Consider the following 18,393-nt stretch of genomic DNA (forward strand, 5'->3'; position numbering starts at 1 on the left):
AAGAACCTAACTAAGATATCCTGAATATTTTCACTCTACTTAGTTTAAAATATGGCTGAGAATGTATTTAGGAATTGTCTATAAATGCATTCAGATCTTGTATAAACAATGGAATAACACCATATCTTAGCTTAAATTTTTTCCATGTATGCTATCTATAATATTATCATTCTTCCCACAACAAAACAGGAGTTTAGTTTGATCTCCTTTCTTGGGAGTACTGCCCATTCAGTCAACAGTACATAAATTGGGTGCACACTACACAGTGACTAATGGTTAACGGTAAGAAAGTGCCGAATATTCTTAGGAAAAATGCACGCGTTTTCTAGTGCTGTGTGGATAAAGGAACAAACTGATGCTACACTTGGATAAGATGCTTGCTCTATTCAGGGTCTAAAATGTAGTAACAAGGAAGACCATTTTCATACTGTACCTGAGAACGTGCAGGCTTTTCACCTACTGCCATGTCTTTCACTTTTTCTACCAACTCTGCAGCTGAGTCTTTAAAGCAAATACTGCTGTTATTTAAAAATAATAGATTAGTTTTAGATGAAAGCAACAAAAGCATAAATAAAATGATTGCCACAAGAAAAAAAAAGCATAAAAATATACAGTTTTTAAAAGCAAAACCTGAAAAAGCATAAACAATCATGACTAATTTAAACTACAAAACTTTATCCTGGAAAGCTAATAGAACAGTAACATTTTGTAATACACTCTTCTATTTCTATAATACGATATAATGATATCTAGATATCTATATGATATATATTCCATGATATCCTTTAATTAAAAGGTTAAATACAGATGTTTGTTTCAAGGCAGTGCAGCTACTTCTAGCATTGTACATATCAGCTTCCTTTACAGTCGCACAAAGAACAAAAGAAGTGGTAGTGGCACTACAGTCAAATTAACTGCTGGACATAAAAGGCTTATCCCAGGGTTCCCAAATCACAAGTGAAACTTCATGCATCTTCATTTTCTTTTGCTAAGCAAATTTTCCCTTTGGTGGAAATTCTCCCTTTATGGAGAATGAAAAAGGAAGAAAAAAAAAAAGCAGAGAAGAAAGCAGAACATGGAGCACAGGAAAGTACTGAAATTGAATTTTACTACATTCACAAGAATGTCACAATAGGAAAATGAATGTTTAAAATGGCATGAAATAATGCTGCTGAATGAGGTAGGTTATTCCGTTGACATCACAGTAAAAATGCTTCTGAAAGAACTACTCATGGCAAAATATATCAGAAAGCTCTAAAATTATTATAAGCTAACCCATAAGGATTCAAATAAAACTGCACAAGTACAACAAATTTTGCTCTGAAGTCTAACAAATATAAGCTCAAATTAAATAATGGCTTTACACTGCAATAAAGAAACTATGACAGATTTTATTTAGATCTAGATCACATGACCCTCTAAGATTAGTAAACACATTTTGCCAACACTTTATCAGTGAAGCCAACTTACTCTGAGTCAGACTGAGTTGGCACTCGAGAGGAATTACTACGTTCGCTAAATGTAGAATTGTCATTAGATGTTTCGCTTTCCATCTGAAAAAAAAAAAACCAGGAATGGTTAACAAAATCAGGTAAAAAAATCCCTAGAACCACAGATGCCATTCAAAGATGGGGAAAGGAAGATTACAGGGTCCTAAGTGGAAGTTGTTAACTGCCCTGAGCTTTGAAAGCCCTGCAGAAGAAAGGCATCTGCCTAACTTCCACCCAGGGGAGTGAAACACAGGAAGCTTCTTCCCACTCATATGGAGACTATATAGACACATTTGCAGAAATAGAGGCTGGGATCTATTAAAAATCAGGGTAAGAGAAACAGTTATTAAAAGCAAATATTTTCATTGCTTACTGCATATGCAATTGTCTGTGTGGAAAATGAGATATACATAGGCTGTGCTATATGTCATCAGCAGAACCGAAAATCTGAGTCTGTACAAAAAGACATTCAAAGTCTTCTGTGTGAAAACCCTGCAAATCCCGGATTGCTCAATCGAGGTCAACTAAAAAAAAATTAATCCTAAATATTTAGTAGAGGTTCTTTCGCTTCCTCCCCCACGTCATAAGAGCATAAATGTAACATTAAAAACAACACATACAATTGTTACAGACCATAACCTGACAAAAAGTAAAAGAAACTTAAGGGTTTATGTTTTAATGATAGCCAACAAACAAACCCCCTTTTTTATTTTTTAAATTCAGGAGTTCTGGGCATTTACTACTTTTTGCTAGTTACATTTTATTTGTTGCCCAGACATTGCTGGGAATTAATAAAAAAAAAATCAAACCAAGACAACCTACCCCAAATTTGGAATAATTGCTACAGAGGTTCTGCTGGGGGTGATAAATTTCAGACTTTGATGAAAAGGCAAAGACCCATGAGCTCGCAACACACGAAAATATTAAGGAAGGATCCTAGAGCTATAATAGGCCATTAATTACATGGTTAACTTAAAAACAATAATAGCAACATGTAAAATTCACAGTCAACAGCCAAATAATGAAAGAATTACTTAAAAAAGATTTCCTTCCTCCTCCATACTCCCTTCCTTCCCTTTAAACTACGCTTCATTTAAGTTTGTTCATATGTACCGTTTGGTGCATCTCAGAAGTGAGTTTGGATCATTATTAGAATTCTGATAATTTTTTGGACCGTTAATTTTTTGGCCAACATGAAGACAACAGCTCTGCTCTCCAGAGGATGGTGTTAGCAATTGCTTCGCTAGACTCTGCCTTGGAACACTACAGAAGGCAAGTCCTGTTGATTCTCATTCCTGCTTTTGCCTTTCTTACATTTCACAATAGATTTTTGATCCAACAGAAGGCAATAAGAGATTTATGTTCATAGCCAGTCAGCTCGACAACACTTCCCACAGGAGCCAACCAGGATATCAGTCAGGATTGAAAATTTTTTAGCATATGTGCATCCTTGAATGACACATACAAGGCCATATGCTGAGATATACAGAGACATCAATTGTGAGAATTTTTTAATCCCACAATTGAATATAGAAACACAACATAAATTTTACCAACAGAATCCTGTAGCCCAACCAACCCACCAAAACATGGATTGCTTCCTTCTTAAGTGGAATCCACAGAATATGCTTTTAAATACTATAAGGAAATCTGTTCAAAGATTAAAGACGCAAGAATTAAACTTCTGTCTTAAGGCTAAATGTAGCACATACTGTTAGAGCTGATTCCTTATTTAGCTTCTCATATGCTTGTTTTGCGGCAGCTTGTTTTGCAGCACCTTGAGTAGATCCAGTGCCAATTCCATACAAAACACCACTAATCATACAGCTACAAGAAAACCTGTAAAATACAACAGGGAATAAAGTCTTATATCCCATATGACAAGTCTTAATGATTTTAAACACTACAGTCAATTGACATTATAAAATGGAAATCTGAAATACACATCTTTAGGACAGTATTTGCAATATACATTTAATCTAATTAATAATAGTAGATTTGACATGCCTTCAAGATAACCAATTTTCAGAGAGTGAATATTCAGCACTTTTTAAGGTGTAGTCAACACTGACTACCATTTTATCACCATGCCATTCCTTCTCCCAGCTAAACAAACTCAGTCCTCTTAGCCTCTCCTCCTGTACCGTATCCTCCAACTCCTCAACCACCTTAATGGCCCTCCACTGGATTCTCTCCAGACTACCTCCAGATTTTTATTGTATTTCTAAAGATTCATCTAACACTACTCAGGGTAACTAATGGTAGTGTTACTAAACACAAAGGAGTATTAAAAGTAAGTATGAAGAAAAAGCACATCTTACACGGGAGCATGGGCGGCTCCAGAGCGGGTTCTGTTAGAATAATCAACTGCTTGCAACGTCTTTTGTGAATACTCATTTAGTAGGCTGACATAGTTGCTGGGTGCTACAGGTGATGAGGTCACTGGAGATGTCATTAATTTTGCAGCTTGCACATTTGAAGGACTCTCTGGCTATAAAACAAAATAGGTAACTTAAAAACTTAAGCTTAATAAATAGATTAACAGTGCATGAGATCTAATATAGCTGCAATGTTTGTCAACATTTCAAAATATTTTTTAAGAAATGCCAAATTTGCATTAACGGAGTCTCTTGTGGCAAAGGACAGCCATCCCAACCCAGAATTACTACATTTTTAATTTCCACAGAAATGTAAATCCAAGTATTTTCCAAGATTCGCAGCATTGTCTTCAACAACCTAGCACCATGTCACCTCTTTTAAGAAAAGTCAGGGAACGAGCTGTGGTATGTCTCATAAAAAAAAAGGGCGAGGGGAATGCAGCCTTCTGAATTTTCTCACAGCCTTACAGGGGCGAAGAAAAGGGATGGCAGCAAAATGCTGCTGATGCTGCTGTTAGCAAGGGCTGCAAATGCTCCTGTGCATGTACATGAGGGGAAAGCAGGACTTTTCAGCTGTCTCATGATTTGGCAGCGTTAATAATACATTAGCAAACACGCAGCAATTGTGTTAAAGTACTGATGGTGACACAGTAAAACGCATATGGAAACAGGTAAGGAAAGATTTCACTCAAAAGGTCCTAAGAAGCATTCAGAATCAAAAAGAAGAATAAAGAATGGCTACCACAAAACACATGGCAGAAAACAGAGGAACGAAATTCAAACCTAAACTAAATCAAGGAAGAACAGAAAGTATAGAATCAGCTATACCATACAGAATGTAACGAGAAGGAAACAAAGATGAATCAGATCAAGTGAAAATAAGCAATTTTATGAGCAGAGTGGCAATAGACACACTGGGCAATGCCCTGCAAATGTTTTGAAGATACGAAATTACTGAATAATTGTTAAGATGAAAAAGGAACACTGTCCACTTGTCCATATACCAAGGCACCTTAACAAAGGCAAATACATTTCCTCATCCTCCTACAACAGCAGAGGAAACACCCTCCATATTACATACCAACCCTGTAGTAGAACAATAAGGAAAATAATTCAGTGGTAAAAGGTAGAAAAGCACTGAATAAGAACAAAGACAACTGAAATAAAAAAAAAAAAATCCTGCCATTTACTCACCTGGTTTTTAAGCATTTCCCAGGTTTTTTTTGCTGCTGCTGCATTTGCTTCCTTCTTATTTTTACCAGTGCCAGTACCATATTCTACATCGTTTATTTTAACCACAACTGTGAACCTGCAATGAAGGAAATTTTTCTAAAAACATTGTTACATTTTGTCTCATATATACTTAACTTTTTCAGATTCAACTTTATTATCTACAAAGCACTCTAAGTTAGCTGTAGAGGTATTTAAGTATTCATGTGTTTTTGTTATATCTAACTCCTGATTATCATAATTCTTTAGTAGAAATATTTTTAAATGTTAGCTCCCTGGTCACAAATGCATGTACTTTATTAGTTCTAACAGTATTTTTAAATGCTTAACTGCTTTTTAAAAGCAAAATTACTGAAATTGTTAAAAGCAAAAGAATGCATAAGGTCAGCATTGTTACAGGCAAGGTTGTGAAGCCTTAACACCAGGACACATCTCAGCACTGCAAAACTATATAGAGAGGAAAGATTAGCTACTCTTGATTTCACAGATCCAGACATGACATCAACACTCACCTTTGATACACTGCTACATACACTGCTACATACACTATTTAGTAAGTGCAAAAAAAGGTGTCTGGTTCTTCATAAGACATGAATTTAAAGGCAGTCCCAAAACAATCCTGCCGTTCCACACTGGACCACCAATCCCTCGGCCTTCCGTTGCACAACTGTGCATGCACTGCTTCCCATAGAGCAACTCCCTGAGCCAGAACAGGGAACTGTTGGGACTGACTGTAGTGGGTCTGGCTGGGACAGAGTTAACTTTCTTCATAGTGGCTGGTTTGGTGCCATGTTGTGCATTTGGGAGCAAAACAGTGTTGGTAACACACCAGTGGTTTACCTATTGCTGAACAGTATTTGCACAGCATCAAAGCCTTTTCTTTAACCCCACTCTGGCCACCCAGCAAGTAGGCTGGGGTGTGAGAGAAGCTGGGAAGGTACACAACCAGGGCAGCTGGCCAGAGGGGTATCCCATGCCATACGGCATTGCGCTCAGCAGTAAAAGCTGGGGGAAGGAGGAGGAAGAGGAGACATTTGGCCTTATAATGTTTATCTTCCCAAATAACCGCTACACATGATGGAGCCCCACTTTCCTGGAAATGGCTAAACACCTGCCTGCTGATGGGAAGTGATGAATGCATTCCTTGCTTTACTTTGGATGCATATACAGCTTTGCTTCACTTAAACTGTCTTTATCTCCATCCACAAGTTTTTCTTCCTTTCACCCTTACGATTCTCTCCCCTACCCCACTGCAAGGGGCTGGCTGAGGTTTCACTGCCGCCTGGGGTCAACCCACCACAGTGGCCTAATAACGAATGGTTGGTTTCCACCAAAATCAGTTCTTGCCCAGATCCGACTTGTCCTGCAAAATCCCTAATGTTTTTACTACTGCCTTTGCACAAAAGGCAACAGAGGAGAAAACAACAACTAGATTTCTGCAGAGAATATAGATACAGGAGCTCACAGTCAACAAGATAAACTCACACAAAGAAACAGTCTAGGTATAACACCATGAGTTTCTCTGTGGGACAATTTGTCTCAAATAGTAGAATGACTTCAGAAATTTACTTTTCTTATTGTTCCAACTTCACTCTCCATGTCCCTTTAATTAAATGTTTGGGTGAAAAACAATGCAGATGCAGAATAGCGTTTGCAATCATTGCATAAGCAAGCCTCAATGAAAGATCTTAAGGAGGTAAACAGTAGGACAAGGCACACCACAGTGTGCTACATAGGCTATACGTAGGAAACAGCATACAAAAAACAAAAAAAAGGCATGAAAGAAAGATCATTCTTTGGGAAAGGGTTTGTTAGCCAACTCATATCTAAGCGCTGAATACTACACACATTCAGCTATGACTTTGCATCCAAAATTCACCATTTTATTTAAGCACCCTGAGGAAATCTGCAGTCTGAGTCTCAATGACCCATGAGTTAATTATCTGAGTTGAGAATCACCTGAATGAGTGTGCATGAGTTAGTCCCAAAAGTACAGTCATGCTTATCCACCACGGACCCCAAGTTAATAAGCACTGCCTAGACTTGTCAGGATTAGGCAGGTCTGGCCTGGTTGTCCACACCCTACCTTCCCAGCCCAAAAGAGCTTGTAGCTGCTCAGGATTGAGCCAGCCCAGACTTTCTCCACCTTCTTACATTGTGTTCAGCACTGACCCTGCCAGACATTGCAATGGAAGCAGCTACAGCACTAAAACCAGGATAGGACAGGAGGAGATGACAGGAAGTGTCTCTGCATCATGCCTCAGACAGCTGCAGGATGACTTATGAGATGGGACACAGCAGAGAAGAATTAGGGAGGCAGCTCAGGACCAGCAATGGCCAATGCATCCCGTTAGTAGGCAGAGCACCCGGAAAGAGCACACAAGGGCACCAACAGAGGTTTACAGCACTCATTGCTGTAGCCAGACACTGCACATTGTACTCCTTGGAACAGCCCAAATTTTCCAGGATTTCCCCAGATATCACTGTCACACCTCACATCACTTACAGATACAAGAGAATGCATTGAATTATATTTGTGAACATAGCAGAGCACACAGAAAAAAATGAAAAAGCACAATAAATGGGATGAGTAAATTTAAAATGCATGTAAATTCTGCTAGTGCCATGCCATCGCTTTTGAAGCATGAAGATGTAGCTGTGTGACCACAGCTGTGGCCGTCACTGCGATAAGGGTTACTTTTTTAAATTACATGAGCCACACGGGGAAAAAAATTAAGACAACTGATTAACATTTAAGATCCAGATAATACTTATTAACTTATTTCTGGACTACAGTCAGGTCTAAGAATAAATCAGCACAGACAGTGCTGGCTGGCAACATGGAAGACATCAAAAGAAACATACTAATTATTAGCATAAGGCTTGTCTTCATGCAAACTAGCAAAAATAATTTAAAAAAATCACACAAGGAAACATCATAGATCTTAAGTATCTATGATCCCTGGTAAGGAAAAAAAATAGCAAAATACCATATTTGTGTTAAAAAATAAGACATATTCTACCACCTGTAATTGTTTCTAAAAGTAAAAACAAAACCGCTTAAGCAAGAGACCCCTCTCTTGTCACATGTTCAAAAATTAACTACACATAAACCATGTTGGTACCAAATCAATTAATATACACCCAACCTTTATGGTGAGAAACTAACAGCATAAATCACAAGTAATTTTCATGCTTTGTAAAACCAAGTAGAAATCAAAGCACTTAAGTTAGCATAGATCATACATGGAAATGCACCACCCACCTGCCACTCACTTTATGGTTTCAACCAGCTTTCCTGCCACATACACGCTTTCAGGAAATTAACTTCTATGATTGCAAGCTTTAGCCAGTTCGTTCACTGCAAGAAGAGTCCTGATGTTTAATGACACGCATAGTGAACTTACTCAGGATCATGAGATGGGCCGGTCATCCTGACACTGGCATAAGCCAGTGTAAGTTTATGCTTTTGACAGTAATTGTTGATCTTGTCCATACACTCACGGTCCATTCTGGCACAATCTCAAAAGGTTCTGCAAAGCAACAAAGCAACATTCAAAGGTATGTCTGTGCCTCCAGGCATAGCATAGACACAGCCTCTAATCCTGGCAGACCACTGCTGTGATATACAAAAGAAAACTGGTGCCAGTAACATAAAGTTCGTGGAATAATAATTATAATTTCGAATTCAAGTGGTTGCTTAAAGACTCATTGCTTGGAATAACAGATTTAGAAAGCAGACCAGAGAATTTAGCGATTAGAGAAGATTTCTTAGCAGATTTCTTGGCAGGAAAAGGCTGAAGCATTCACCAAATCCTGTGGGGGAAAAAAAAAAAAAAATCAAGTAACGCTTCTCCAGACGGAATTAGAATCGATTCCTTCAGAGGGCACCAGGAAGCATTTTAACACATCCTCTCAAACCGCGATGACTGTCAGGCTCAGTGACACGTACCGAAGATGAATCCAGGCTCCCGGCCGTGGAGCAGCCGGCAGGCAGCCGTCGAGCGCCGAGGTGCGGGCAGCCTGCCTCGGCGGGAACGAATGGATCCCCTGCCCTCCCCGCGCCTTCGCCCCGCCGGTACCTCCGAGCCGCGGGCAAGACACACCAGCACCCCCGGAAGCTCCAGCTGCCAGTACGGCGCGGCGGCTCGCATGCACCGCCCCAGTTTCGTTTCCCGCAGCACCGCCCGCCCCGGCTGGAAATGAAACCGAAAAGCAGAAGGCAGCCCCGGACGCGGCAGGGCGGGCTGCACCGCGGCGACTCAGGCCGCGGTTCGCCCCGGCCTCCCGGGTCAGCTTCGCCCAACATGCCGGCAGGTCGGGCTGCGGGGCAGGCACGCTCCTTCCAGGAGATGTTTCACGCACTGGCAGAGTTACCCCACCGGCGTTTTCCCCTGACCTCCTGTTACTTTTTTCGGTTACAAGTTATACATGGCAGCTACAGTAACCACATGCTATAGCTCATCTATATGGACAGTGGAAAGCAGTGATGCACCCAGCTTTTCCTAAATGCATTTTTTTAGTAGCCCTTTTCCCTCTCTGACTAGCCGGTCAACACTCATATCCCTTACAAAGTGTGACAGAGTTAACTACAGCTCCAAATGTTCTCGGTGTTCCTATCAGTATCACACTCTTCTACAATAGTCTGTTCCTCAGCAGCTTCCCAAAGAAACAAATTCCAAACCATAGTTAGGGCACGTAACAAAAAGTATCTCTTTTCACACATTTTGAATTTTAAATTCAGCTGCTATCCTTCCGGTTGGATATTATTTTATTGCATCCCAGTTTCCTGCAATCTCTCTCTCTTTTTCCTCACCCCTTGAACACCTTCTCTACCCTTCCAATTCTACATCTGTGTGAATTCTTTAATGAGGTGATCAGTAAGCACAGTCATTCCAAATGAAGCTGTACTGCTAATGTGAATTCAGAAAAAAACCAAACAACATACTTTTTTACATAGTCCTTCATCATGTTCCTTCTGTATTGATAAGAGCTGATTTTACAAAGGTGGTCTCCCACTTTTTACAGATCACACCAAAATGCACATGCTGAATTTAGAAAAGTTAAAAAGAAAAAATCCAGCCTGGACTGTCTGCATTGATTAGAACTGAACACTGTTAGTCAATCCACTCAGCCTGCTCAGATCTCTTTAAACTTCTCACAGTCCTGTTTTGGCCTTGGACAACAAATAACTTTCTCCAACATGACAGCAATTTTTCATCTCTCATTGTTTAACCCTTCTTTAAACTTAAAATATGTTATGGGTATCCCTGAACATTAAGGCACTTAAAACAGGAAAGAAAATAAAAGAAAAAGGTCTCCAAGATTAGTTTCCAGAGGCTCTATCTAAAGCATGGAGTAGATGTGTCCCACTGTGTGCACTCAACATCTATTCCTGATCACCCAGATACATAACCTATTGGGTTTGATTCCCATCCCCTGCAAGACCTCCCTCCAGGGGAGACCAGACAGCTGTAGAGAGAAGGAAGACAGCAGTAAGCTTTAGGTCCCATCCTCAGAACGAGGACGTGGCTTGGGCACCTACCGGCTATCCCATAGCACTGACACAACCAAGAAGGAACCCATTCAGTTGCTAGTGGGGATGCAGAGGAAAAAATAGAGAGTTCAAAATGCTAAACTTCTAAGTATAATCATCAGGGGGGGGGGGGGGAAAGATGAACTATGATATGAGTCACATAATTTACAAATTATTATTTCTGCATATATGGACAAAACTGGTTTCTTTGAAAATGTTCATGACATCCTTCTTTGTTAAAACCCACCTGCAGCAATTTCATAACTCTACGTATGGGCCTCATTTAAAGATACCAGAATGGCATTCTTGCATTATCACTTCTAGAACACGCAATGCACCTCATGTTTCAACTTGGCACCTAGTTAGGTTTCTGATCATCATTCCTTTCCTGGCTCTGAGCTTCTGCAAGGCATTTCTAGCCTCCAGGGAACCTACAGAAAGAACAAGAAAGTAATGCATGTGGCTGAGAGCATAAGATTGCACATGGATCACGCATGCTGAAATGCTCATAGAAAAGACTGTCATGAGTGGCCTTATTTGCTAACCCCAGGGTTCATAAAAATATACCATGGCAAGTGGCTGTCTGAAGTTAAACCACCTTGCAGTGACTTTTACAAATATACAGGAAAGCACATTTTACAATTGCAGTCCTACTCTGAAGTGAGCGTAAGTTTTCCACGTACAGTCAGCTGATGAGAAAAACAAAAATAAAATAACAAAAATAAGTTTAAAATATAATTATAATCCATGGTTCAACTGCTTCAATTCTGTATCTGAAAGCTTCTAGTAAAGATATGTATCTTATAAAATCTTTTAAGACACTTATTTTCCAATTATGACCTCTTTGACTAACTGTCAAAGAAAGCAGAAAGATTACTCTTACGTAAGCGTTCCTTTTCTGAAAGGTGCACATTTCATAGGATCCACTACTCACTGGCTGGAACGCAGGGCTGTCTGAAACAGACGCCATCTTCATAAGCGGAGTGAACCCTAGAAATTCGGCTATTTTTAATCACTCTTCTATGTAAATTCTGAAAAACAGTAATTCAGTAGAGGCACGTGAAATCCACACGCCTAACACTTTTTTTTCCGTTTTATCAAATGAAAGTAGCACATTTTATTACATGTCAGCTAGAGCAATTTTATTAAAACACCTCCTATTTCCTCAACTACAGGATCCTTGACCATGGCTGTTTCTTCTCAGAATCCCTCCCTGTCCTTAAGTGCCTGCCCACTGTAGTTTTACTTGCCATACACCAAGCTCTTTAGCACAATTTTTTTTGGCCTTACATGTGACTCAACATCTTTTATCAGACAAGGAGACTGCTATCAAGGGTGCAGTTTTCAGAACTGAAAGTGGCCTGGAATGAGCTTCCAGTTGCTCTGGTATGATGTAAAGTTTCCTCCAGCTTTGTGAATTGTGTCTCATTATTAACGTCTAATCAACACTAGCAGCATTAACAGAAATCAACTTCACAAAATTTGCTTGCTGGCAGATAAAAAAAATACTGTGTTCATCAAAACGTTATCACAGAACAACAGGAATAGAATCATAGAATGGTTAGGGTTGGAAGGGACCTCAAAGATCATCTAGTTCCAACCCCCCTGCTGTGGGCAGGGACACCCTCCACTAGACCACATTGCCCAAAGCCTCATCCAACCTGGTCTTAAACACTTTCAAGGATGGGGCCTCCACAACCTCTCTGGGCAACCTGTTAAATACTACTTGAGCAATCAAGCCTGCTGTTAAACCCCACGCAGGAAAATTATTCTGAAACAGCAGTTGGTCCATGCAACTATAAAACTTGTTCTATCATGCCTCCGTCCAAATGCCCTTTGCATTCGTTTGCTCTAGAAACTATTGACATTTGGAATTTCAAATATTCTACTATCACACCAATTACCGAAATACTCAAGTGTTCATAATGGAGTCATTGGTTTTGACGTTATCATGAACAAATCATCCTGGTGCTGTGGAAAGAGACTGCGGCTTGCTTTGCCCACAGGTGACTCTGCTCCAGAAGGCAACAGCAGAACCGGGAAAGGCGCTGTGCCTGCATGCCAAATCGAACCGCATCTCTTGCGTGTATGTCCTCCTCCGAGCAGGGCCCTTTTCACCAAGGCCTGTTCACGGAATGCTGCGCAGTACAAACCTACGGACTTCGGTATCTTTGGGCGCCACGCAGTGACACCGCGAAGTGAACTTCCTGCTAACATTTCCCGAGGGCGATAACAGGCTTCACCAGTGACAGCAGCCGCTGAGGACAGCGATAAGGCAGCGAGCCCCGGGGACGGCACAGGGAGCGGTGCTGCGGCGGGCAGGAGGGAGCGCGGCGGGGCGGGCAGGAAAGCCGCGGGCGGGGGCGGCCGCGCAACCGCTGCCGGGTGGAAACCCTTTCACGGTAAAGTCGTCCCCTGGCAACATTTCAACAGGTACTCTCAAATCAGATGCCGGCTCTCGAGTGCCTCACCCAGAAAGCACTCCCTAACAGAAAAAGGGAAAAAAACCCCACCAAAAAAAACCCCAAAACCAAAGGAGCAGCCCCGCCCACCGCCACTTTCGGGCCCCCGTATCGCCGCTTTCCACACGTCCCACTCCCGCCTCAGACAGCTACCTCCTCCTCGGCTCAGCAGCCGCCACGGCTCCCTCCCCTCAGCCGGCACGGCAAGAGGCGCGCAGGACCCGGCGGCACGGGAGCTCCTCCCGCAACCACCCTCCCCCGCCGCAGCCCCGCACAAGCCCCCCCGGTGAGCCCGGCAAGGTCTCCCCACAGCCCCGCCCCAGGGCCCCGAGTGACACCAGCCCTTCTCTTCCGGCAAAACCCCACCCGCGGCCCAGCACGCACCGAGGAGCACGTTTTACGTCAGAGAGACGGGGCAGCCGCTCCCCTCCCACACTGACCGGCAACGCCCGCGCCACGTGCTGCCTCACGGGTGTGACGCAGCGCCCCGCGGTTGGGCAAGGCCCCGCCCCTGCGCCGGCAAGGGGCGGGGCCGGCCGCGCCCGTGCCCGCCCCCGCCCCGCTGTGCCCCGGCACGGGGGGCTCTGGCGGCGGTTGGGGCTTCCTTCCGCCCTCGCGGCTCGGCCGTTAGAGCGGGGCGGCTCTCGCGAGAGGAGGCGCCATGGGGGTGCACGGCGTCAAGGCGGTGTTCTTCGACTTGGACAACACGCTGGTCGACACGGCGGCGGCAGGGCGGCGCGCCATCGAGGAGGTACTGCCCTTATCCCCTCACGGCCCGGCGGCCGCGGCGCCGCGCGTCTCCCGCCCCCCTGCCCGCCGGCCGCGGTGCCGCCTGCCCGGTGCTGACACGCAGCCGGGGGCCTCTCGGGGGCTGTCAACGGACGCGGCGGTGGGAGTGAGGGGGCTGCGCGGCGCCAGGCGCTGCCGCTGCTCAGGGCCTCTTGTCTGTTAAAGGTGATAAATGCCCTGCAGTCGAAGCACCACTGCGGTGAGGGAGAAGCCCGTGCCATTTGCGACAAGGTCCAGGCCAAGCTTCTCAAGGAGTGTCACGATCCCGCCAAGATGTGCATCACCGACCTGCGGATTTCGCACTGGGAGGAAGCGATCCAAGAGACGATCGGGGGGGAGGCGAACCGACACCTGGCCGCCGAGTGCTATTTCCTGTGGAAAACGACCCGCCTCCAGCACCTCACCCTGGCCGAGGACACGCGAAGCATGCTCACCGAGCTGCGGAAAGGGGTCCGCCTGCTGCTCTTGACTAACGGCGACAAACAGACGCAGAGGGAGAAGATCGAAGCGTGTGCCTGTCAGCCCTACTTCGATGCCATCGTTGTGGGAGGAGAGCAGAAAGAAGAGAAACCGGCCCCATCCATATTTCACTACTGCTGTGATCTCCTAGGGGTGCAGCCGGCAGAGTGTGTTATGGTTGGTGACTCTCTAGATACAGATATTCAAGGAGGCCTGAATGCTGGCTTGAAAGCAACTGTCTGGTTAAACAAAGCAATGACTACCCCAGTAGATACCTCCCCAGTACCTCATTATATTATTTATTCTGTTCTGGATCTTCCAGCGGTTTTACAGAAGATGGAGCACAAAATGAATGCTAAGTTAGGAACAGACCATATGGCTAGTAGTAACGAAGCAGCACATTGATGGTTCCAGCACACAATCAGAGACGTACTGAGCTGTTAGATGACACACCCTCTTTTAAAAAAGTTGACCCTAGGATTTTGAACTCATGTATGGTATGCTTTCTTAAACAGCAGATGGATACAAACACAGTGGTCAGTGAAAACAGGATAGAAACAAAGAATTAGATTAATTCAAGAGATGCAAGTGCAGTTAATTTAAAACAACTGCCTCTATCTGGAAATTGTTTTGACAGACTGTGGCTCAAGTCTATCTGTCTCTGACCTAAGTTGCCAGTCTCTTGTTTTTATAGTGGAAAAGAAAATTCGAATGTTTTGATCTTTCACATGCTTTGCTGACTTGTAAGTTTAGCAGAAGCTTCAGTTCAAACCTTGTTTGCAGTGTGTAAAAGAAGGTAAGAAAGAGAGTGTGGTACAATCTGGTAAATCTTCACAAGTGATCTGCAGTTTTATCTCAGGAACTGGAGTAAATTTTGCTATTTCTAAACCCAGAATCTATAGACAGAATTTACTATGTATCAGACCATTAGAAAATGCTCTACCTTTGATCTTTTTTCAAGTTTTCAAGTTTTAGAATTTTTTTTCAGACTTTGCAGTGACTTTTCTTTTATGGAATCTGTATCTCTTGCTAAAAGTAGTTAAATGTACATTAAAAATTTCCATTTGTATAGGGGACCATTTATCAGAGGGACTTGATGGATAAGTTTTTACTTTATATTATCTTGGTGCTTATGCAGATATGCAGTATACTTGTAATTCAGGTGATGATTTTTGTTGGAATGTAATTGACAAAAAACAGGGATATTTTCAATGGTCTTACAGTACTGTCAAACTCTTTAAAGCTAATATTATTGTTCTGTCTGATTTTATTAGGGAATTTTGATCAGACTTTTTTGAGAAACTGTTCTTGGCCTTGCTCAGGTGTATGACTGCTCTGATTCAGCTGCAGGATCAGTGTATTTTTTGACTGTTTTAATGGTACTGCTATACAGTCCCTCCTTACTCCAGTTCCTACATGTATTTCATGTGACTTACGCTGGAGAAAATATAAGCTAGTTGTAAATGGCTTTCATGACTCTTTGCCAGGAAATGGGAAAATTATGTCATATGTATTACAGTAGTGTACAACTTTATCATGTGTATGTGCTATTTCCACTAGATGCAGGAGAAGACTCTCTAAAACACTTAAGATTTCTCTTTCCCAGATCATTATCTTAATTTTTTTCATACTTCATATATAAAATGAACTATATAATGGGAAAGTATTCACATATTAAATGGAAATGTAAACACTTGTTGGAAAACCTGCTTTTTTCAAAACCTATTTGCTACATATACATTGGGCTGAATATCTGACCATATATGAGCAATTAAATTTTATATTTTAGAATAAATCCATCACAAATCTTTTGAGAACAAGGATACTGAGGTGCTGGCAGAAGAGCGTCTGGCATGTGGACAGCAATAAAAGATCAGCAAAAAGTACAGAAACCTACCAGGAAATGGGTGTGTAGAAGGAATCCTATATACAAGAAAGGGTCCTTTGTTTAACTTGACATGAATTTAAGTAGTTAAGTCTTGCATAGGATGACAGATTCAGTTTTGAGGAGGTTATTAGTGATCTGGGTTAAATTATTTGGCAAAGAGTTTAGGTTGCATCAAAATACGTTGCTTCTACATTGAGGGAAAATTTAAAAAGGAAATATTCATTAAAGTTTGAACCCCTTTCATCCGATTGTCCCTTAGAAAAGGTAAAGCAGTCCAGGCTCTTCATGTTATCTAGCCACGACCTTTGAGACATCAGGATCAATGAAGAGAACAGAAGCAGGCCCTGCCTGTACCTTTGAGGAAGCAGGCATATGCTAGAAATGGTCCAGTTACAGTGGTATGCTAAGTTGCCACATGTAACAGGAGTCAGTGGGACTGACTTGACACACCTGTGTTACTCGAGTAAGAGGCCTAAGTTAAGATTTTATTTAGCGTTTGGAAGAGCATGAGAACTGTCACTAGTTTAGTTGATGAGCAAAACGTTGCTAATAACATTGCTTATAATCAAGGATTGAGAGAAAAATAGTAAAGATCATTGACCCTATGAGGAATATTGTGTAAAAATAGAAATGTATCCAAAAGGTTAGATGGATCCCTGAAAAGATAACATATTAAGTAATCTGTTTTAACCATACTGTCTGATACAAAAGCAACAACTTTGCTTACAACAGCATCCCAAAGGAGCTGCAGTATAACTCTGCATTGTTTGCACAGCATCAGGGTAATAGAACTTAGGGCAGAGTGAGGTTTCCAATACAGCTGAGATTTAAAAAAAAAAAAGAGTAATAATTCACAATTCTTTCTGTGGGCCTGAAGGATATAGACATGCCAGGTTACCATTTTTTAATGTAAGTAAGTCGAGGCTCATATTCTCTTGCCACTGCATCATTCTTAAGTGGGATGATGAGTCTGCTTATTGTATAAAAGGTCTCTTGTTTTAGAAGAGACTACTCTTTGTTTTGCACATGGCTGGTTGTTTTCTTACATCTATGAATCTATGAAAATGCTCTGTAACTGAACACTCAGGTGATAGTGTGGTCTGTAGAGGCCACACCCAAGTATATTTTTTCCATTGCTGAGTTCTGTACCAGGCTGGATGTGACTACCAGTGTCCAGATAGGGCAATAGTGTTACGATGCTTCTATAAAACAAGAAGAAACAACAGAAGGGATTTCTCTATCCAGGGGTTGTCTTAGAAGCAGTTACCCAATAAACTGGATTAGGTATCTGGAGTATCTTTAAATACTCAAGATGTTTTTCTTGGATGGAGCTCTTACAGAAAGCCTAATGAAAAATATTTAACAAAATGGAAACATAAAGGTAGTGATGGGATATTTTTCACATCAGAAGCAGGAACAGATCAATAAAACAGTCTATTATAAGTTCCAGTAAAGTTCTGGTTTTGCTTAGTGTTACACGCTCTATTAGCTAAATTGTCTAGTTTATATTGCCAAAACACACTAAACAAAAAGAGGAAAAAGAAATTCCATCTATATTTTTAAAAAACTTTTTTTTTCCAGGTAAATATTACCTCCTGAGGTTAATCTACAGTAACTTTGACTTTAGTGAAATGAACTGAAACAATAGTTTAAGACAAACTTTATTTTAATTCTTGATTTAAAATAACCCATGTACTAGTCTAATAAAAGTATTTTGTTTATAAAACATTTCTTTTAACGCTCTGTATTACCGTGAATAACTATATGACCAGTTTACAACAAAGGGCAAGAGTTATGTTTGTTTTTTAAAATAGCATAGAATTAGGCTTCAAAATCTGTGACCTCACGTTTAGATGTGGTGATTGGGTGTAATTTCCATCATTTAAAACCGGGTCTGAAATATAATTCTGTATTCAGGAAGCTTCTTGGCCGGACTATGTATATTGAATTCCCAACTGCAGTTCATTGCTAGTTGAACCTGACTTGTGAATATGAATGCCAGCTCAGATATGCCTACGTGTTCTGACGTCAGGGCACTGGCTGCTGCAGCAGCATAAGAACAGACTGCAAAGCAGATAAATAAATACAGTAATCTCAAGCCTAGGGAACCCATTTCAGCAGGTTAGGGGTGCACAAAGCTGTATCTGAGCTACTGCTACGC

At 41.8% G+C, this 18,393-nt stretch overlaps 2 protein-coding genes across 14 annotated transcripts in view; one reads left to right on the forward strand and one right to left on the reverse strand.

Annotated features, from left to right (window-relative positions):
• EIF2AK2 (eukaryotic translation initiation factor 2 alpha kinase 2) overlaps positions 1 to 13,535 on the reverse strand; it is a 24,273-nt gene extending 10,738 nt beyond the window's left edge. The window contains exons 1-9 of one of the 13 annotated variants that reach the window (XM_054820138.1): positions 13,481 to 13,535; positions 11,569 to 11,665; positions 9,051 to 11,065; positions 8,506 to 8,631; positions 5,063 to 5,177; positions 3,812 to 3,981; positions 3,203 to 3,329; positions 1,471 to 1,553; positions 434 to 518 (exon numbers count right to left, since the gene is read on the reverse strand). In XM_054820138.1, coding sequence (XP_054676113.1) covers positions 434 to 518; positions 1,471 to 1,553; positions 3,203 to 3,329; positions 3,812 to 3,981; positions 5,063 to 5,177; positions 8,506 to 8,609 — 684 coding nt within the window. In that variant the 5' untranslated portion in view covers positions 8,610 to 8,631; positions 9,051 to 11,065; positions 11,569 to 11,665; positions 13,481 to 13,535. The other 12 variants (XM_054820142.1, XM_054820143.1, XM_054820134.1 and 9 more) reach the window with 12 other exon arrangements.
• Positions 13,536 to 13,639: 104 nt separating this feature from the next.
• Positions 13,640 to 17,960, forward strand: NANP (N-acetylneuraminic acid phosphatase). The gene is made up of 2 exons (XM_054821652.1): positions 13,640 to 13,847; positions 14,051 to 17,960. The coding sequence occupies exons 1-2, from the start codon at positions 13,758 to 13,760 to the stop codon at positions 14,747 to 14,749; spliced, it is 789 nt and encodes a 262-aa protein (XP_054677627.1). The 5' UTR covers positions 13,640 to 13,757; the 3' UTR covers positions 14,750 to 17,960.
• Positions 17,961 to 18,393: the final 433 nt, after the last annotated feature.

Source organism: Grus americana, chromosome 3 (assembly GCF_028858705.1).
Source record: "Grus americana isolate bGruAme1 chromosome 3, bGruAme1.mat, whole genome shotgun sequence".
Lineage (NCBI taxonomy): Eukaryota > Metazoa > Chordata > Aves > Gruiformes > Gruidae > Grus > Grus americana.